This window comes from Ovis canadensis, chromosome 3 (genome assembly GCF_042477335.2).
Source record: "Ovis canadensis isolate MfBH-ARS-UI-01 breed Bighorn chromosome 3, ARS-UI_OviCan_v2, whole genome shotgun sequence".
NCBI classification, from domain to species: Eukaryota; Metazoa; Chordata; class Mammalia; order Artiodactyla; family Bovidae; genus Ovis; species Ovis canadensis.
Window position 1 is genome coordinate 62,163,856 of NC_091247.1, and position 21,725 is coordinate 62,185,580.

General features: G+C 42.4%; 1 protein-coding gene across 4 annotated transcripts in view; it reads left to right on the forward strand.

Annotated features, from left to right (window-relative positions):
* Positions 1-5,922: 5,922 nt before the first annotated feature.
* Positions 5,923-21,725, forward strand: part of LOC138435568 (E3 SUMO-protein ligase RanBP2-like) — a 59,167-nt gene continuing 43,364 nt past the window's right edge. For 2 of the 4 annotated variants that reach the window (XM_069580393.1, XM_069580394.1), the window contains exons 1-4: positions 5,923-6,210; positions 18,799-18,866; positions 20,263-20,374; positions 20,856-21,008. In XM_069580393.1, coding sequence (XP_069436494.1) covers positions 5,995-6,210; positions 18,799-18,866; positions 20,263-20,374; positions 20,856-21,008 — 549 coding nt within the window. In that variant the 5' untranslated portion in view covers positions 5,923-5,994. The remainder of the gene's footprint in view (positions 6,211-18,798; positions 18,867-20,262; positions 20,375-20,855; positions 21,009-21,725) is intronic. The other 2 variants (XM_069580395.1, XM_069580396.1) reach the window with 1 other exon arrangement.

The following is a 21,725-nucleotide window of genomic DNA, read 5'->3' on the forward strand; positions in this document are numbered from 1 at the left end:
TTTTGCAATGTGTACAAACATGGAATCATTATGTTGTACACCTGAGACTAACAAATTACATGTCAGTTATGCCTCAATTTAAAAGAGTGCCACATTTCTTCTTTCTAAAAAAAGCCATTTTAAACTATTATGTATGTAGTTTTTTCTGTAACAAAGTTTAAGTAGTGCTGTGTCTAAGTCCATGTTAAAAAAAAAAATCGAACAGCCTCTGTGTTCACAGGGTATCTTCATTGCTGCTACTGCTAAGTCGCTTCAGTCGTGTCCGATTCTGTGCAACCCCAGACGGCAGCCCACCAGGCTCCCCCGTCGCCATTTCCTTCTCCAGTGCATGACAGTGAAGAGTGAAAGTGAAGCCGCTCAGTCATGTCTGACTCTCAGCAACCCCATGGACTGCAGCCTACCAGGCTCCTCCATCCATGGGATTTTCCAGGCAAGAGTACTGGAGTGGGGTGCCACTGCCTTCTCCGTGAGGTGACACCATGTTACTTAATCCTGACACCTGCCCAGGGGGCTGTGATGTCAAGGAGGCCCTTTAAGGTTCCATGGCAATTTAACGGAGAAGGGGTAGCGCTGGAGCAATCAGACATCCAGATGCACAAAAATGGCTCCTGACATAAGCCTTCCACTTACTGAAAAGATGAACTCAAAGTCATATATCTAAATATAAAGTGTGAGACAAAAGAAAACCTTTGTGACTAGGGGTCATGAGTTCTTAAACACCACAGCAAAAGCATGATTCAGAAAACAAAAGAAATGACAAGTTGCAATTTATCAAAATCAAAAACTGTCTCCTTAGTGGAAGATGCTGGTGAGTTATAATGAAATAACAAACTACAGACTGGGAGGAAATGTTCCCCAATCACATGTTTGAAAGAACTTGCAGTCAGAATACCTAAAGTCCTCTCAAAACTCAGCAGTCGATGAAACAGTGAGACAACAGTCAATGAAAATTCAATAATCAATGTAAGAAGAACAAAAGAAATTTTATTCGAGCCAAACTGAGGATTGTAATCTGGGAAGCTGATTCTCAGAAGCCCTGAGAACTGTCCCACCCGTTAGATGTCGATTCAGTTCAGTTCAGTCACTCAGTCGTGTCCGACTCTGCGACCCCACGGACACCAGGCCTCCCTGTCCATCACCAACTCCCAGAATTTACTCAAACTCATATCCATTCAGTCGGTGATGCCATCCAACCATCTCATTCTCTGTTGTCCCCTTCTCCTCCCTCCTTCAATCTTTTCCCAGCATCAGGATCTTTTCAAATGAGTCAGCTCTTGGCATCAGGTGGCCAAAGTATTGGAGTTTCAACATCAGTCCTTCCAATGAATATTCAGGACTGATTTCCTTTAGGATAGACTGGCTGGAACTCTTTGCAAGCCAACGGACTCTCAAGAGTCTTCAACACCACAGTTCAAAAGCATTGATTCTTCGGCACTCAGCTCTCCTTATAGTCCAACTCACACCCATACATGACTACTGGAAAAACCATAGCCTAGACTAGACGGACCTTTGTTGGCAAAGTAACATCTCTGCTTTTGAATATGCTGTCTACGTTAGTCATAACTTTTCTTCCAAGTAGTAATGGTCTTGATTTCATGGCTGCAGTCATCTGCAGTGATTTTGTAGCCCAAGAAAATAAAGTCTGTCACTGTTTCCCTATCTATTTGCCATGAAGTGATGGAACCAGATGCCATGATCTTAGTTTTCTGAATGTTGAGCTTTAAGCCAAATTTTCACTCTCCTCTTTGACTTCCACCAAGGGCTCCTTAGTTCTTCACTTTCTGCCATAAGGGTGGTGTCATCTGCATATCTGAGGTTATTGATATTTCTCCCAGCAATCTTGATTCCAGCTTGTGCTTTATCCAGCCCAGGGTTTCTCATGATGTACTCTGCATATAAGTTAAATAAGCAGGGTGACAATATACAGCCTTGATGTACTCCTTTTCCTATTTGGAACCAGTCTGTTGTTCCATGTCCAGTTCTAACTGTTGCTTCCTGACCTGCATACAGATTTCTCAAGAGGCAGGTCAGATAGTCTGGTATTCCCATCTCTTGAAGAATTATCCAGTTTTTTGTGATCTGCATAGTCAATAAAGCAGAAATAAATGTTTTTCTGGAACTCTCTTGCTTTTTCGATGATCCAGCAGATGTTGGCAATTTGACCTCTGGTTCCTCTGCCTTTTCTAAAACCAGCTTGAACATCTGGTAGTTCACGGTTCATGTACTGTTGAAGCCTGGCTCGGAGAATTTTGAGCATTACTTTACTAGCGTGTGAGATGAGTGCAATTGTACGGTAGTTTGAGCATTCTTTGGCGTTGCTGTTCTTTGGGATTGGAATGAAAACACCTTTTCCAGTCCTGTGGCCACTGCTGAGTTTTCCAAATTTGCCGGCATATTGAGTGCAGCACTTTCACAGCATCATCTTTCAGGATTTGAAATAGCTCAATTGGAATTCCATCACCTCCACTAGCTTTGTTCATAGTGATGCTTTCTAAGGCCCACTTGACTTCACATTTCAGGATGTCTGGCTCTAGGTGGGTGGTCACCCCATTGTGATTATCTGGGTCGTGAAGATCTTTTTTGTACAGTTCTGTATATTCTTGCCACCTCTTCTTAATATCTTCTGCTTCTGTTAGGTCCATACCATTTCTGTCCTTTATTGAACCCATCTCTGCATGAAATATTCCCTTGGTATCTCTAATTTTCTTCAAGAGATCTCTAGTCTTTCCCATTCTATTGTTTTCCTCTATTTCTTTGCACTGATCACTGAGGAAGGCTTTGGAACTCTGCATTCAAATGGGTATATCTTTCCTTTTCTCCTTTGCTTTTTGGCTTCTCTTCTTTTCACAGGTATTTGTAAGGCCTCCTCAGACAGCCATTTTGCTTTTTTGCATTTCTTTTTCTTGGGGATGGTCTTGATCCCTGTCTCCTGTACAATGTCACAAACCTCCGTCCATAGTTCACCAGGCACTCGGTCTATCAGATCTAGTCCCTTAAATCTATTTCTCACTTCCACTGTATAATCATAAGGGATTTGATTTAGGTCATACCTGAATGGTCTAGTGGTTTTCCCCACTTTCTTCAATTTAAGTCTGAATTTGGCAATAAGGAGTTCATGATCTGAGCCACAGTCAGCTCCCAGTCTTGTTTTTGCTGACTGTATAGAGCTGCTCCCAATCTTGTTTCTGCTGACTGTTTAAAGCTTCTCCATCTTTGGCTGCAAAGTTTATAATCAGTCTGATTTCAGTGTTGACCATCTGTTGATGTCCATCTGTAATCTTCTCTTGTGTTGTTGAAAAAGTGTGTTTGCTATGACTAGTGCATTCTCTTGGCAAAACTATTAGCCTTTGCCCTGCTTCATTTTGTACTCCAAGGTCAAATTTGCCTGTTACTCCAATTATCTCGACTTTCTACTTTTGCGTTCCACATTTTCAAGACAAAGGATCATCAATCAAAATAACTTACTGACATTTTGCATAAAGTTAATAGAGGAAACTCAACCCAGGTGAGCAGGTCACCACAACCCCCTGCAGAGGTGGGAAGGAGCACTATTCTTTTAAGAAGTTATGTTGCTAGCGCACAAGAAAGTTAAAAGAAAAGCCCTCTACTTTGGAGCAGGCACTCCCATCTTTGAGGGGGTCCAGTTAATGTGTAATGCAAACTGCTCATTAGGGAGGGAGAGAGAAAGCCAAGAGTGACACATAGAACTCTATGTTTAAAGTTTCTCATCCTGGCTTATGACTTTTTTTATCAGCCAGTTTTACCTGATTAATCTTGAGTCCTCAACTTCTGAATTAATTGAACTGACAGGCACCTAGCATAGAGCAAAGGTATCCATTGCTGATCAAAATCAAGGGTTTCTTCATCTCAAGTTCCTCTGTGCTCTTCCTCTTTCACTTACTCCTTTTCAGTATATTCAACTAAAACAAATTAAGGCAGTAATTTTATGTGCTTGCCAAGGTATGCTTGGCAAGGTTGCTTTACTGTTCACACCCTCCGTTTCCTATCTGTCCACCTGGGCATAAGAACAAATAACAGTACTTTCATTAAGTTGTTGGGAGAATAAGTCAGTACATGTGATGTTGAGCTGCAGGCCACAGGCCTTGCCCAGGTTCAAGACTAAAAGCCCAGAGTAAGCAACAGGAAGAAGCACAAGCTGGAATCAACATTACTGGGAGAAATGTCAACCTCAGATATGCAGATGACACCACCCTTATGGCAGAGAGTGAAGAGGAACTAAAAAGCCTCTTGATGAAAGTGAAAGAGGAGAGTGAAAAAGTTGGCTTAAAGCTCAACATTCAGAAATCGAAGATCATGGCATCCAGTCCCATCACTTCACGGCAAATAGATGGGGAAACAGTGGAAACAATGTCAGACTTGATTTTTTTGGGCTCCAAAATCACTGCAGATGGTGATTGCAGCCATGAAATTAAGACACTTCTTGGAAGGAAAGTTAAGACCAACCTGGATAGCATATTCAAAAGCAGAGACATTACTTTGCCAACAAAGGTCCATCTAGTCAAGGCTATGGTTTTTCCAGTGGTCACGTATGGATGTGAGAGTTGGACTGTGAAGAAAGTTGAGCACCGAAGAATTGATGCTTTTGAACTGTGGTGTTGGAGAAGACTCTTGAGAGTCCCTTGGACTGCAAGATCAGCCCTGGGTGTTCTTTGGAAGGAATGATGCTAAAGCTGAAACTCCAGTACTTTGGCCACCTCATGCGAAGAGTTGACTCATTGGAAAAAAACTCTGATGCTGGGAGGGGTTGGGGGCAGGAGGAAAAGGGGATGACAGAGGATGAGATGGCGGGATGGCATCACCGACTGGATGGACTTGAGTTTTAGTGAACTGCGGTAGATGGTGATGGACAGGGAGGCCTGGTGTGCTGCGATTCATGGGGTCACAAAGAGTCGGACATGACTGAGTGACTGAACTGAACTGAAGCGAGGGGAACTTACCCACCTGAAGCGAGGTCTTGGAGCAACATCCCCAGGTGTGTAGCAGGACATAGGGGCAGGCTCACTCCCTTGGGGAAAGGGATACTACCAATTAGAGAGGACTTGACCTCGTGTTAGAGAAGGCAATGGCACCCCACTCCAGTACTCTTGCCTGGAAAATCCCATGGCTGGAGGAGCCTGGTGGGCCACAGTCCATGGGGTCGCTAAGAGTCGGACATGACAGAGCGACTTCACTTTCACGCATTTGATAAGGAAATGGCAACCCACTCCAGTGTTCTTGCCTGGAGAATCCCAGGGACGGGGGAGCCTGGTGAGCTGCTGTCTATGGGGTCGCACAGAGTCGGAAAGGACTGAAGCGACTTAGCAGCTGCAGCAGACCTCCTGTTGACTCATTATTTACCAAGGAAACCAGCAGAGGGACTCGCTCCTCACCATCCCTTAGATAAGTTAACATTAGCTGGGGTCTGGACCAAGTACCCTCCCAGACCAGCCACCCTTATTCACATCCAACAAACCTGAAACAAAACACACCATGATGGTTTCCCTCTTTATAAAGAAAATAATTGCTCACTGTAGAAAATTTGGAAAAATGGAAAAATCAAAAAGGATAGCCTGTAAGAGGCCAGATTAGCTCTAAGTGTTGAATAAAACTATTTTAAAAGGATAAAAAGTATCCATAACCATAAATCCTGAACTCCCTGTATACACAGGATGTGATCCTTTCACTACTGAAAACATTTTCTACAACTTGTCTTAAAACTACGTCCGAAAAATTCAAATTCCAAAAGAGCGCTTAGATATAGCCGACTGGCGCCGCGGCGTGACGTCAGCACCGGGAACAGCGCGTCCGGCTCGAGAGCCTGAGGGAGAGATATTTCCGGACGAAGCTGCTACCGGCAGGTGTCATCTTTAAGCACTTTCAACCGCGTCACACACCCCACGAGCTTCGCGTTCCCGCGCTGCGCAAGCGCGTTCACCTCTGCGCGCCGGCGTCCGCGGGTCTGCGCGGCGCACAGGATTGACGCAGCTCTCACGCATGCACGCACCCACGCAGGCGCGTCGCCCTCTCTCCGGCGACGGCGCTGCGTCACGGACCTTCGGGCGGCGCGCTCCCGAGACGACGGCGGCCGCTGCGGCCTCGGCGCTGGCGTTCGTTATCCAGAGCCCAGTCGGCGGCAAGATGAGGCGCAGCAAGGCCGACGTGGAGCGATACATCGCTTCGGTGCAGGGCTCTGCCCCGTCACCCCGGGAGGTGAGCAGGCCGGGGCCATGGCCTCCGGGCGGGCCCACGGCGGCGGCGCCATGTCCCCCGCTGAGGCGCGGCCGGGCGGCCGGCGGCGGGCGGCGGGCGGCGGGCGGGAGACGGGGAGGCGGCGGGCGGGCGTTGGCGCTCTCTGTTTCTCTTCTTCCTCTTTCGTTTCCTGCTCTTCGTTCCCGGCGCTCTGGCGTCCTGGGCTCCACGCCGAGGCGCAGCCGCCCCGCCGCCTCTCACTCACCGCTTTGGAAGCTGCTTTCCGGGCATTTTGTTTTTCAACGGAGTTCCGGGGGTTCTGAGTTTCCGTCCGGGCCTTGTTTTTGGAGTAGACTCTGTGGCTTTCCGGCGACGTCTCTCGGGGTACTCTGCCATCTCCGGCGTAGTTTGGGAGCTGGGTGCCCAGGGGATCCCGCGGACCTTGATGCCAGAGGGTGGGCGGAGGGGGCGCCGGACCCGGATTAGCTGCCCAGGGCCGAGTCGCAGCTCCGCCAAGCACGCGCTGTGGGATTCGAGACAACTGCCGCTTATTTCATTAATAGGTTGGGAGTTAGGGTATCGATAGGAGTTTTTAGGATGGGCTATGATAAACATTTAGGGCAGTGCTTGGCACGTGGTAAGCTCTCAGTAGATGTGGCTGTTACAGGGACAGTCATTCCAGGTGTTCTGGGCCGGAGCCTATGCGAATAAAGATGTATGAGGAAATTAAAACCAGCGAACAGTCAGGATTGTAACGGCACCGTAATAGTGTCTTGGTTACCACATACTAGGCATATATTATTTTACTTTGTGCTCCCGACATCCGTATCCCTGGGGAATTCAAGATACTTTTCCGGGGGCACATGGTAACCCAGCAGGATTTTGGCAGTGGGTGTGATTTCTTTTTTTCAGGAGTATGGAGTGGGTTACAGCCTATGGCTCTGGAGGAGGGGAATAGGTGCCAACCTTCAGGTTGTAACTTCCAGCTGCTGGCATAGCTGTGAATACGAATGTACCTACCAGAGTCAAAAACAGGAGCTCATTAAACATTCTCTCTGTCCCTGAAACTGATGTGGCCGTTTTTTTTTTTTTTTTCTTCTAAAGCAAGTTAAGCGCTTTTAAGAAATTTTTAGTGGGCACCCTGGCTCTCCAAAGCCTTAAAAACCACTGTCTAGACAGGAATTAGAATGTTCTTTGAACTAGGGAACTTTTCCATCAATAAAGAAGAGTGGGCACAAAACTTTAAGGATTGGTTATTATTGTCACCTCTTTTACATTTATAAAGAGTTATTATAATCAGATGTTTTTCTTCAGACAAGGAGAAATCATTGACTTTTGAACCTGGGGACTTCAGTGGGATATTGATTAGCAAGTGCAGTAGATAACTTTGGGTCCCAGATAAAGACCTAAAAGAGGTGCTTTAATCATAATAGAAATGTTTAAAATAATAATTCAAGGAGTTAACATCCTTTAACTAGCTATAGTTGGACTTTACCTGATATTTAGCAGCCTGATACCTGGATCTCAAGGACATAGACCAGGAAGAAAGGCTTCAGGTGGCAGGAGGAGAGGGTTAGGGGACAGCCAATGGGGGACCGATTCCACTTCCTGCAGGAGAAGCGCTTCTGCTATGATTGGAGTCACAGTTGTTGCATAAGCTAAAGGATTGCTAATGAACATCAGGAGAAAACTTTGATAGTCAGTGTCCTGGAGAGACACTGCAGGACAAGGTCCTAGGTGGACCTCTAGAGAAGCAGAGAGTAAAGAGAATCCCCAGATTCAGCTGTTTAAAATCTGGTGCTAAAATAGCAAAGTTTTTATTTGGTTTCAGTTGATTCATGGGGCTTCCCTTGTAACTTGGTAGAATCTGCCTGCAGTGCGGGAGACTGGGGTTTGATTCCTTTGTCGAGAGGATCCCCTGGAGAAGGAAATGGCAACCCACTCGGGTATTCTTGCCTGGAGAATCCCATGGACAGAGGAGCCTGGCAGGCTACAGTCTCTGGGCTCACAAGTGTTGGACACGACTGAAAGATTAAGCACACAGACTAAAATAGGACACTGAGGGAGGCCTCAGGTGCAGAGTTGATAAAGGCTTGCTTCTCAGGAGGTCCTGGGGTGGATCTCCAGGAATCGGGGATGGGTGTTCAGAGTAGGAAGGTCCCTTGCCCTCAGGATCCTGATTAACCTCAAGAAATGAACTGTGAAACTTTTAAATTAGACTTTGGTAAGAGTATATTAGGTCTTCCTGGCTTCCCAGGTAGGTCAGTGGTAAAGAATCCACCTGCCAATACAGGAGACTTGGGCTTGATCCCTGTGTTGGGAAGATCCCATGAAGAAGGAAATGACTACCCATTCCAGTATTTCCTGGGAAACCCCATGGACAGAGAAGCCTGGTGGGCTAGAGCCCATGGGGTCCAAAGAGTCGGACATAACTTAGCAACTGAAACAAAATAAACAAAAACTTCGGAACACATGACAATACTATAATCGTGGGTGTAAGTGAACATGGTGCTTTGGCCAGGTTGGGAGGGAGATGGTAGAGGGAGCAGAGACAGTGGCTGTGAAGAGTATAAAAAGATTAGGGTGTCTGTACTTGGTACCCAGTTGGGCAGACACTGGCAATGTTGGACTAAGTGCTGTGATGGGTCCATAGTCATATATCTTCCCAGGCTTCCACTCATCTCTTGACTTCTTTTGTTTTGCCATTTTCTAGTCCTTTACACCTGCTTTTGATTTTGTTAGGACTTTGCAAGTGGTGCAGTTGGTAAAGAATCTGCCTGCCAATGCAGGAGGTGCAGGTTCCATCCCTGAGTCTGGAAGATCCTCTGGAAGAGTAGATGGCAGCCCACTCCAGTATTACTGCCTGGAAAGTTCCATGGACAGAGGAACCTGGCGGGCTACGGTCCATGGGGTCTCAGAGTTGAACGAGACTGAGCACACAAAACCAACACCTGCTTTTGCTTTTACTGAAAATATGATTTCCTTTTTTTTTCCCCCTGATGGCTTCTGTTTAGTTTTTCTTAGTTTTATATCTAGTTTTATATCTTAGTTTCTTAGTTTTATATCTAGGTTTTTACTCCACGCCCCTGATTTCCTGCTTCTCAGAGGCAGCTTCACAGCTCTTAGTTATTTGTTCTACCTTAAACATCTGTATGTCATACTTCTGAGTAATGTACATATTACAGTTGCTCGTCGAACAGCACAGATCCACTTACATGAAGGGTTTTTTTGTGTTTTTTTCAGTGAATACATAGAGCAGTGCTATGGGATCCACAGTTGGCTGAATATGAAGATGTGGAAGCTTGGATATATATGGAGGACCCAGGGTTCTGGAGGGAGAGTGTGTGTGTGTACAGGGGGACGACTGTTAAGTATCCATAGATTTTCAACTGTGCAGAGGGTCAATGCCCCTAATCCTTGCTTTGTTGATCTACTTTTCTCCATTTTAAACCCTTTCTACTGACAAAAAATGTCTTTACCTAATGTTTCATTGGGTTGTCAAATCTAGGTTTGAAATCATTTTTTTCTTCATTTTGAGAGCATTGCTGCATATTTGCAGTGTGCTGTTGGAGGTTATATGTGGTTCTTATTCTTGATAGCCTATAGGTTTTCTGGAAGTTTTCTTTCAGTTGACAAACTTACTTCCTTCGCTTCTGGAACATCTTGTATTTCATTGAGCATTTTTTTCTTTCCTCTCTCCCTCTTTTTTTCCTGTTATCTTTCTGGTGTTCTTATTGACTGAAAAGTTGGTTCGGGTTTGGCCATCCACATTTTTCTGTCTTCTTTGTTTCTTCTGTTGTATTTTTTGATAGATTTCCTTTAACCTAACCTTCCAAGAGAACAGGATTAGGAACTCACTGTTGGGTACCTCAACTTTACTTGTCCTCTCTATAACCCTTACCCCTCACCCTTGTCAGGAATCCACAGATTTGGAGCCCATCAGTTTATAACCCATTCGTTTCACCTTTTGCAGAGAGTGTATACGAGAGGGGCAGTCTGTTGGCTGTGTAAGGTGAAGGGCAGTATGGTGTCTCTCAAGTCTGAATGTTCCTGTTTTCAGCCCCACATCAGTTGATGCTTAGCAGCTTAAGTGAATTCAGGCATTTGCTTCTAGTGGTGTGAAGTGTCATGGAAAGCAGCACTGAGGGAACCAGATTGTCCTGCTGTGTAGCCTTGGCTGTGCTCCTTCCTGGCTGTGTATACTTCAACAAGACACTTAACCTACTGGACTTCAATTTCCTGTAAAATGAGACTGGAGGCAGAAATGATCAGGTTTCCTCCAAATTTCATGATTCTGTGTGTTAGTCTTTAATAATTGTTGCTTAATTATCTAAAGATAATCCTCTTTTAGTGAGATGTGCTGTGCTTAGTCACTCAGTCATGTCCGATTCTTTGCAACCCCATGGACTGCACCTCTTCAGGCTCCTCTGTCCATGGGGTTTCTCCAGGGAAGAATACTGGAGGAGGTTGCCATGCCTCCTCCAGGGAATTTTCCCACCCCAGGGATTGAACTCAGGTCTCCCGCACTGTAGGCAGATTCTTTACCGTATGAGCCTCCACCAAGTCATCTTATGTCACCCCTTCTCCTGCCCTCAATCTTTCCCAGTATCAGGGTCTTTTCCAGTGAGTTGGCTCTTCACACCCAGTAGTCAAAGTATTGGAGCTTCAGCTTCAACATCAGTACTTCCAATGAATATTCAGGGTTGATTTCCTTCAGGATTGACTTGTTTGAGCTCCTTGCTGTCCAAGGGACTCTCAAGAGTCTTCTCTAAAGTGACAGCTCAAAAGCATCAGTTCTTTGGCCCTCAGCCTTCTTTATGGTCCAGTTTCCCTGATAGTTCAGTTGGTAAAGAATCCAGCCGCAATTCAGGAGACCCTGGTTCAATTCCTGCGTGGGGAAGATCCGCTGGAGAAGGGATGAGCTACCCACTCCCAGTATTCTTGGGCTTCCCTTGTGGCTTAGCTGGTAAAGAATCTGCCTGCAACGAGGGAGACCTGGGTTCGATCCCTGGGTTGGGAAGATCCCCTGGAGAAGGGAAAGGCTGCCTATTCCAGTATTCTGGCCTGGATAATTCCACGGACTGTATAGTTCATGGGGTTGCAAAGAGTCGGACATGACTGAGTGATTTTCACTTTCACTTTTCTCACATATGTACATGACTACTGTAAAAAAGCCATAGCTTTGACTATACTGACCTTTGTCAGCAAAGTGATGGCCCTGCTTTCTAATATGATGTCTAGATTTGTCATAATTTTTCTTCCAAGGAGTAAGTGTCTTAATTTCATGGCTACAGTAACCATCTGTAGTAATTTTGGAGCCCGAGAAGATAAAGTCTGTCACTGTTTCCATTTTTTCCCCCATCTATTTGCCATGAAGTGATGGAACCAGATGCCATGATCTTAGTTTTCTGAATGTTGAGCTTTAAGCCAACTTTTTCACTCTCCTCTTTCACTGTCATCAAGAGGCTCTTTAGTTCCTTTTCTATTTCTGCCTTAAGGGTGGTGTCATCTGTATATCTGAGGTTGTTGATATTTCTCCCAGCAGTCTTGATCCCAGCTTGTGATTCATCCAACCAAGCATTTCACTTGATGTCCTCTGCGTAAAAGTTAAATAAGCAGGGTGACAGTGTACAACCTTGATGTACTTTCTCAATTTTGAACCGCTGTTTGATGTCCGATTCTAAGTGTTGTTTCTTGATCTGCATACAGGTTTCTCAGGAGGCAGGTAAGGTGGTCTGGTATTCCCACTCTTTAAGAATTTTTCACAGTTTGTTGTGATCAACACAGTCAAAAATTTAAGCATAGTCAATGAAGCAGATGTTTTTCTGGAATTCTCTTACTTTTTCTGTGATCCATTGGACTTTGGCAATTTGACCTCTGGTTCCTCTGCCTTTTCTAAATCCAGCTTGTACATCTGGAAGTTCTCAATTCACATACTGGTGGAGCCTAGCTTGAAGGATTTTGAGCACCACCTTGCTAGCATGTGAGAAGAGCGCAATTGTGCGGTAGTTTGAGCATTCTTTGGCATTGCCTTTCTTTGGGATTGGAATGCAAACTGATCTTTTCCAGTCCTGTGGCCACTGCTCTGAGTTTTGCAAATTTGCTGGCATATTGAGTGCAGCACTTTAACAGCATCATCTTTTAGGATTTGAAATAGCTCAGCTGTATTTCCGTCACCTGCAGTAGCTTTGTTCATTGTAATACTTCTTAAGGCCCACTTGACTTCACATTCCAGGATGTCTGACTCTAGGTTAGTGATCACACCATTGTGGTTATCTAGGTCATTAAGATCTTTTTTTTCTATCATTTCAGTTCAGTTGCTCAGTCATGTCCTTTCTTTGCGATCCCATAAACCGCAGCGTGCCAAGTCTCCCTGTCCATCACCAACTGCTGGAGTCTGCCCAAACCCATGTCCGTTGAGTTGGTGATGCCATCCAGCCATCTCATACTCTGTTGTCCCCTTCTCCTCCTGCCCTCAATCTTTCCCAGCATCAGAGAAAGGTTTTTTTGTATAGTTCTGTGTATTCTTGCCAGCTCTTCTTAATATCTTCTGCTTCTGTTAGATCCATACCGTGTCTGTCCTTTATTGTGCTCTACTTTGCATGAAATGTTCCCTTGGTATCTCTAATTTTCTTGAAGAGATCTCTAGTCTTTCCCATTCTGTTGTTTTCCTCTGTTTCTTTGCATTGATCCCTGAGGGAGGCTTTCTTATCTCTCCTTGCTTTTCTTTGGAACTCTGCATTCAGATGGGTATATCTTTCCTTTTCTCCTTTGCTTTTCACTTCTCTTCTCAGCTATTTGTAAGGCCTCCTCAAAACAGCGATTTTGCCTTGTTGCATTCTTTTTATTGGGGATGGTTTTGATCACTGTCTTGTTCAGTGGTACAAACCTCCATCCATAGTTCTTCAGACATACTATCAGAACTAATCCCTTGAATCTGTCACTTTTTTTTTTTTTAACTCTGTCGCTTCTACTGTATAATCGTAAGGGATTTGATTTTGGTCCTACCTGAAAGGCCTAGTGGTTTTTTCCTACACTCTTCAATTTAAGTCTGAATTTTACAAGTACAAGCGCATGATCTGAGCCACTTACATTAATCTACTGTCTTAGATTAATGTGTCTAGACCACATTTTGTTTATCCCTTTATCTGTTGAAGGACACTTGTTTCTGCCTTTTGGCTCTTGTGGGTAATGCTGCTGTGAACATGGGTGTGCAGATATCTATTTGAGATTTTGTTTCTAACTCTTGAATTTGTATCCATGAGTAGAATTGCTGGGTTGTAATCTGCATTTAGCTTTAGATAAATTGCAAACTGTTTTCCATAGTGGCTGCACCATTTTATATCTCCATCAGCAGTGCAAGAGGATTTCAGTTTCTCTACATTCTTTTTTCTTCTTCTTCTTCTTTTTAAAATTATAGCCATCCTGGTAGGGGTTTTTTATTGTGGCTTTGATGTGCATTTTCCTGATTACCAATAATGTTGAGCATCTTTTCATGGCTTATTGGTTATTTGCATATCTTCTTTAGTGCAGTAGCTACCTAAGCCCTTTGCTTTGGGCTTAATTGAATATTTGTCCGTTATTGAGTTGTAGAAATACTTTATATCTTTTGGATATAATTTCCAAATGTTTTTTCTCATTCTGTAAGTTGTCCTTTCACTTTTTTTTGGATTGTCAGTTGATGCAAAACGTTTTTAATTTCAGTGAATCTCATTTTATCTGTTGTATCTTATGTTTTTTGGTGTTATATCTAAGAGTACATTGCCAAATTTGAGCTAACGGAGATTTAACCCTATGTTTTCTTCTGAGAGTTTATGGATTTTAGTTCTTAATGTTGGCCCATTTTAAGTTAGTTTGTATACATGGTGTGAGGAAGAGGGTGCCATTTCATTCTTTTGCATGTGGAAAATCAATTGTATCATCACCGTCTGTTGAAGAGACTGTTTTCTTTCCGTTGAATAGACGTGGCATGCATGTCAGACATTAGTTGTCCATAGCTTTATGGGCTTGTTTCTGAACTGTCAGTTTTGTTTAGTTGGTCTGTATGTCTCTCCTTAAATCAGTGGCATGTTGTTTTGATTGCTGTAGTCTTGTAGTAAGTTTTGCGTTGGGGAAGTGGTATGTCTTTCAACTTTGTTCTATTTCAAGAGTGTGTTTGGGGCCTCTTATAATACCATATGAATTTGAGAATTGACCTTTCTATTTCTTCAGAAAAGGCTGTTGGAATTCTCATGAGATTGCGTTGAATCTGTAGATTCCTTTGGGTGGTATTCACCCATTGGTAATATTAGGTCATCCTGTTCATGAACACACCTTTCCATTTATTTAGGTCTTTTGATTCCTTTCAGCAGTGTTTTAAATTTATCAGCATACAGGTTTTTTGCCTCTTTGGGTAACTTTACTCCCAGGTATTTGATTCTTTCATAAGCTTTTGTGACTGGAATTGCTTAATCAGTTCACTCTTCTGCGTGTTCAGCACAGCTGACTGTTGTGTGCTAATCTTGTGTCCTGCAGTGTTGCTGGATTAGCTTTTTAGCTAATAGTTTTCTTGTGAATTTTGGGGGACTTTATGTAGGATTGCATCATCTATGGATATTGATAGTTTTGCTACTTCCTTTCAATTCAGTTTTATTTTGTTTTTGTAATTTCTTTCCTGTCTGAAATTGTTCTGATTAAAACTTCCAACTCAGTGTTGAATAGAAGCACTGAAAGCCATTCCTGATCTTAAAGGGAAAGCCTTTAATCTTTCATCCTTGAGTGTGGTGTTGCTATTGGTGGTGTTTAGTCACTAAGCCTTGTCTGACTCTTTTGTGACCCTATGGACTGTAGCCTGCCAGAAATCCCCTACAGAAATCCCTCTGTGCATGGTATTTCCCAGGCAAGGATATTGTAGTGGGTTGCCATTTCTTTCTTCAGTGGATCTTCCCAACCCAGATATTGAACCTGCATCTCCTGCTTGGCAGGCAGATTCTTTACCACTGGCACCACCTGGAAAGCCCTGAGCATGATGTTAGCTGTGAGCTTTTCATTAATGACCTTTATCATGTTGAGGATATTCTTTGCTTTCTGAGAGAATCAGTTTTCTGAGAATTTTTATCATGAATGAATGTTGAATTTTGTCACATACTGTTTTTCCTTTGATGGCACTTGACATGGTCTTGCAGTTTATTTCCTTTTTTTTTAATGTGATGTATTAGTTAACTCATTGTCTTGTATGAAATCAACCTTGCATTCCTGGGACAAAAATCCCTGTTGATTATGGTGTATAATAGTTTTGATGTGTTCTTGGTTCATTTTGCTGAGGAAAATTTGTGGAAAATTAGAGTTAAATTTTTTTTTAGTAGACTTAGAACAGTTTTAGGTTCAGAGCAAAATTGTAACAAAGGTAGTTTTCCCACATTCGTCCTGCTTGCCCCAGTGTCAGCATTTCCCACGAAATAGAACACTTGTTACAGTTGATGAACTTAAAATATTTTTATCCGAAGTCCACGGTTTACCTTAGGGTTCACTCTTGGTGGTGTACAGTCCTGGGTTTTGACAAATGTATAAGGACATGTATTAATTGTTATTGTGTCATACATAGTAGCTTCGCTGCCCTAAAGATCCTCTGTGTTTTGCTGTTCATACCTTCTTCCCTGCAGGCCCAGGCTACCGCTAATGTTTTTACTGTCTATGTAGTCTTGCCTTTTCCAAAACGTAATATAGTTGGAATCCTAAGAATGTAGCCTTTTCAGATTGGTTTAAGTTTCCTTGGTGGTTTAAGTTTCCTTCGTGTCTCTTTATAGCTTCATTGCCATCTGAAACACCACCTGTTGTGGCTCTGTTGTCCTGCCTAGGTGAGATTCTTAGAAGCGTTCAGTCAGAACCTAACTGATGTTCTGTTTGACTAGGTTGCTCTTCAGGCAAACTCATGCCCCCGTTGTGTGAACCATGGTTCCTCTTGTTCTGAGGAGGCTTGTTAAGGAAACAACCATTATCATTAGAGTAAAACCAACCTGTCTCATGAACCCAGTTTACATTGAGTGCATATGTAAACGCAGTTGTGTTACTGAGTGAATGATTCAATGGTAGGTGAGTTCTCTACAAGGATATCAAGACATGACATCAGCAAGACATGACCAAAGGTGAGTTCTTTCAATGTTTGACTGCGAAAAGGCAGTATGGTAACTTTTCTGATAACCTTAAAAGTAAAAAGATCAAAAGGGTTGGGAGAACCCTCTTTCAGAGTCTTTAATCCTAGTAAAAATCTAGATAAAATGAGTTTTTCCTGTTTGCTTCACTGGAATTTCACTCTCTGCTCAGCTTGGTTTAATATATACTTGTGTGAAGCTCTGATAGGTGTACTGGACCTAACTGCCCATGGTGAGAGGCCCCAGGGGCCCTCCACTCGCTCTGCTCTTCATATCTGTTCCTGTACCAGACATGAGTCACACACGCCCTACTGGGTGCTCTTCCTCAGTTGATCTCAGACTCACTTCCCCTGGTTCTCCTTTGACTAGGTTAGTGAGAATCTTGGTCATGAATTCATACATGTCTCTGATTAGATGACGAAGCGTTGGCTACCTTAAGAGATTCATAGTTACTGTGCCATTTATTTAACTTCATTGAATTTCTTCACTCTGACATTGAATGTACTGGGCAAAAACCATATCATATCAGTACCTACTGTTGTCTTTGTTTAAATTAAATAGACTCCTCAGGGCTGCCTCAGTTGGAGAGTTGCATTCTGGTTTTAGTCACTGGTTTTAGACCATAGCGTGCATGGGGCAGACAAGGTAAAGTTGGAGAGCTAGGCAGATGCTGTGTCATGCTAGTCTTTGGTGAGAAATAGGGATATTTTCAAAGTGTAATGGAAGATGAAAAAGGAGTTACAGTTTTAAATACACAGTGTCGTTTGTATTATGTTTTGACAAATTAACTTTGAGAGGGAGACAGGAATAGCCACGTCAGTCATCCCAGAGAGGTGACAGCAGGCTTGGACTTTGACAGTAGCAGTAGAGATGAGAAAAACGTGGATTGAGATAACCCGGAAGGTAGAGCTGGCACATCCTGATCATTTGCACATAAATTCAGAGCTCCGGAGAATCACAGACATATCTGAGAGTCAGGGTAGTCCTCGGTGAGATGGATCATATGTCCCAGATGAGACACTCTTGAGAGAGAAGAGGAGTTGGAGAGGGAATGACCGCCATGGTAGAAGTGAAGTGAGGAGAACCTGTGTTCCTTGAAGACATGAGAAGAGTGTTTCAGGAAGATGGGTGCCATTCAGGAGTGTCTTGTGTCGAGTTCATAAAAAGGAGAAAATGGAAATACTTCATAGTAAACAGTGGAGCGGTGGTAAATTTTTGCAGTTCACCTGCCCCAGGTAACCACCTCTGCACGTTAATCAGGTTTCTAGTCAAATATTCCCCTTCCTGAGACCTTCCCTGACAAGTTTGTCTCTTTCCCATTGTATAAATTATGTGATGCCTTGTCTGAGCACCTCCACCCTCACCAGTTAAGGGAGGAGAAACTCCCAGCTAGATAGGCACTATTAGGGTGCCTGTGCTTTGTGGGATAAGTACTGATTGTAGATTTGTCAAAATGAGGTGTTCTGTAGAGAACTGATGAGGTGCTGTGAGAGCATTCTGTCCTGCCTCCATGGAGATTACTGTCTGCTTGTCATCCTTCTTGAAGTGCAAGCTTCCTGCTTGAAGACAGACTTTGTTTACTGCCAATTCCCCAGCATTCAGAATGGTGCCTAGAGACTAGTAGGCACAGCAACATCTAACATCCATATTTTTTAGAAATAAAATCAGTAAATGAAAACTTTGCTTTTTTTACATAATACATTTATTTTTATTTTTCTGTGTCCTTCTATCATTTTCAAAATAAGGTGTTTGATGCTCTATACTTTTATCATGTATATATGACATCATCTGGTGTGCTCCAGCATTATAGACTTTGGAGCCTGTAGACATAAAAGAACCAGGGTGTGGACTTGGATTATTATCAGGAAAATTAATACCAGGAAAGGCAGGTTTTATTTCTGCCTCTCCAGCTCCTTGAGTATAAGATAATGGTCTGTGGAGAGGTCAGTAACAAGACCCAGAAGCCCCAGTGCCTCAGTGGCTCTGCAGTACTTTGTTACTCTTCCTCCATAACTCTTCCTCCATAAAGGTGTGCGCATGGCAGGAGCAGTGAGGTCTCTCTGGTGTACTTCTCTGCCAGGAAAGTGGGCTCTGTCTGTTTACTTGTCTGTAAAGTGAGAGGAACACCACACAGTTCCTGAGGTTTCTTGCTGATATATAAATTCTTAATTTCTGATGTCATCTTGTCTTGTTTTTCTTAAATTTGTTTGTTGTTTCATGAGAATTAGACATAGTTTCGTGATTTTAGAACATGTATGCATTTCTACAGGCAGTTTTTACCTTTTAAGTGCTAGGTTGCTTGTGTGCTCAATCTTGTCCAACTCTTTGTGACCCCCTGAACTGTAGCCCACCAGGCTCTTCTTTTTCAGTCAAGAATACTGAGTGGGTGTTAACATTGTTAGAACAGATTTTAGTTCTTGTGAAAAACATGCAAAATTTGAAATATGAAGAATGAAATAATTCTTAATTTTTTTTTTAGAAGTCAATGAAAGGATTCTATTTTGCAAAGCTGTATTATGAAGCTAAAGAATATGATCTTGCTAAAAAGTAAGTACCAAACTGTCAACTTGGCTTAAGTCTAAAACCAAGGCATTTTCTTATGTTCTTCTTTGAAATGGATAAAAATGGGTGTTTTAGCAGTTCTTCCTAAGTATGTCCTGGAAATGAGGGATTCGTCCCTCAAATTGATGGTGAGGACAAGATTGGATTATGTGAAGATTGAGTCTAGAATGATGCTTTCTACATGCTTGCTGCTTGTCCCTACCTCGGGCGAGAAATCGTCTGGCATTAAACTTTCTCTAGAGATTGTTCTGGGTTAGAATAAAAGAGAACCATGCTTATATCTTGATTTCTTTCTTGTTAGCTATCTGCTACTTTTCATCAATTCCTGGGTGGGAGAATAGCTTGTGTCAGAAATAACTTTAGTTGACTACTAGTGAGTGATCCTCCAAGGCCAAGAAGGTTGGTGATCTGATCTACTGACTTTCAGTAGCTTAAAGCTGGAAATTAAGAGGGAGGTAGGCTATTGAAGGCATTGCTGGGAAGATGAAAATTTTGTTAAAATGTTAGCACCTTTATTGACCTAGCAGCTGTAGTTCCTTACTTTATAAAATGAAACTTTTTTCCTTCAGTGTTGATCTTTGGTCTGATTCTTCCTGTGATAACATTCACTGGGCCTAGAAGACGCGTATCAATCATCTGCATTTGGTGGTGTACTGAGTGACTCCTGTGCAGTCCCCTTAGATGTTACTGTTGAAAAGATAAACAGATTATCTTAGTGGTTGTTTGGGAATTAGTGTTCTTTAGTATTTTGCATTATGATAACTTAAAGGTTTATTGTAGTCACTTTGTAGTTTCTCTGCAAAACTTTTTAGTGCTTTACCAAAGTGTAACAGAAAAAAAGGTAACTTAGTGTTCGTTTCTTATGAGTGGGTAGAGCTAAGGAAAACTTTTGGTGGATGTAGCATTTAATGACGAAGTGAGTGTGTCCTTGATTTTGTATGTGTGTCTGTCTAGATGCTGTTTATGAGTGTGTATAGGTGCTCTTTACTGTGTGTGTGTGTGTCTAGGTGCTTTCAACTCTGTATGTGTGTGTCTAGGTACTGTCAACGGTGTGTAGGGCTGGTGCTGTTGACTTTGTGTGTGTGTCTAGATGCTGTCAACTTTGTGTGTGTGTGTGTGTGTAGGTGCTATTGACTTTGTGTCTAGGTGCTGTCGAGTGTGTGTGTGGGTGGGTGGGTGGGTGGGGGTGTGTGGGTGCTGTCTGTTTCTCCCTGTGGATGCTTCTGAATTGTCTGCATACTCTAAATAAATCGTGATGTTCAGCAGAAAACAGTAGAAATTAGTTCAGTGGTTGCTTAGTGTAAGATATTCTCTATGCATTTAAACACAGTTCTAAATGTGGTATTTTAAAGATTGTTTTTATATTATTATTTCTGAACAGATATATATCTACATATATTAATGTGCAAGAAAGGGATCCCAAAGCTCACAGATTTCTCGGTCTTCTTTACGAAGTAGAGGAAAACATTGAGAAAGCTGTTGAATGTTACAAGGTAAACTGTGTAAGGTTAGAACATAACCACACTCATAATGTCCAGGTTAATTTATGTAGTAAATAATTCAAGTATGTTTTGTGGATGTCTTAAAAACAAGCACTCATATCATCATACTATTAAGCAAAACAGCTTGAAACAGATTTTAAAATATTTGGCCCAAATAGTGCTGTATTTTGTCATGGAGAGGTTAGCACTTGGAAAAGAATATTAACACTTATAAATTTTAAGTTTACCATGGTGAGAAATGCATGGTTCCTTTCCTCCCCTCCTTCCTTTTCTTTTTTGCATTTACCAGATAAAAAAATTTTTATTCATTTTCAAAAAACTTGCAGACAGTTTAATTTTAACAACTTTGAAATAACATGTTGTCATTTAGAAATAGAGTTTGTAATGGAGTACTTGTTAAGTTTTCAAATTTTGTGTATGAGTGTATAGACTTTAGGAATCCTACTAATTTCTTAATTGTTTTTGGTAACAGCGTTCAGTGGAATTAAACCCAACACAGAAAGATCTTGTGTTGAAGATTGCAGAATTGCTCTGTAAAAATGATGTTACTGATGGAAGAGCTAAATACTGGGTTGAACGAGCAGCTAAACTTTTTCCAGGAAGTCCTGCAATTTATAAACTAAAGGTAAAAAACTAAAGAAAACAAAGCATATAATAAAAGCAGTCGGAGAAAACTTACAGACACAGCTATTGCTAGTACTTGGAATTTCAATGACTTAAGTAGTAATATGTAAACTGGTGTGTGGGGCGGGGCGGGGGGATCCTAGGGGTATAGACCTTTAGTTGTATATAAGTCTGGGGGTGTGACATAAGAGCTGTGACCATCGGCAATAGTACTGCAGTGTACATGAGGCAGAGTAATTGTTGCTGTGGAGGTGATGGCCATTCCACAGTGTATGAGGTGTCACAGTGTGTTGTTTTACTAGGAACCAGTTTGCTTTCCAAGTGGCATCTCATTTACCTTTGCGGTGATTACTGTTTTAGGGATTTTACTGTTCCTTATCTATTAGTAGATGGTGGAGCTGAGAATTATTATAAATTGATCTCTGTTTGGTATAAAAGTTTCACTTCATTGGGTGAACATTACCCAGAAGGTGACAGTTTCAAAGAACCATTATATAAATGTGGGAAGGACTGTGTTATAGGATAGTGAGGTTTTCAAGCAGAAGTTAAAAGTTTCTCTAGTGTGTTATAGATGACTACTAAAAGTGATAGAAATTTGTTGCTAATGTATTAACTGGCTCTGCATGTTATTCTTTACTGAGTGAAATATAGTTTACTAGGAGACTTTTTGGAGAAAGACTTTCCAAAATGTGCTAGACAAACAGAATTTTAACTGTAA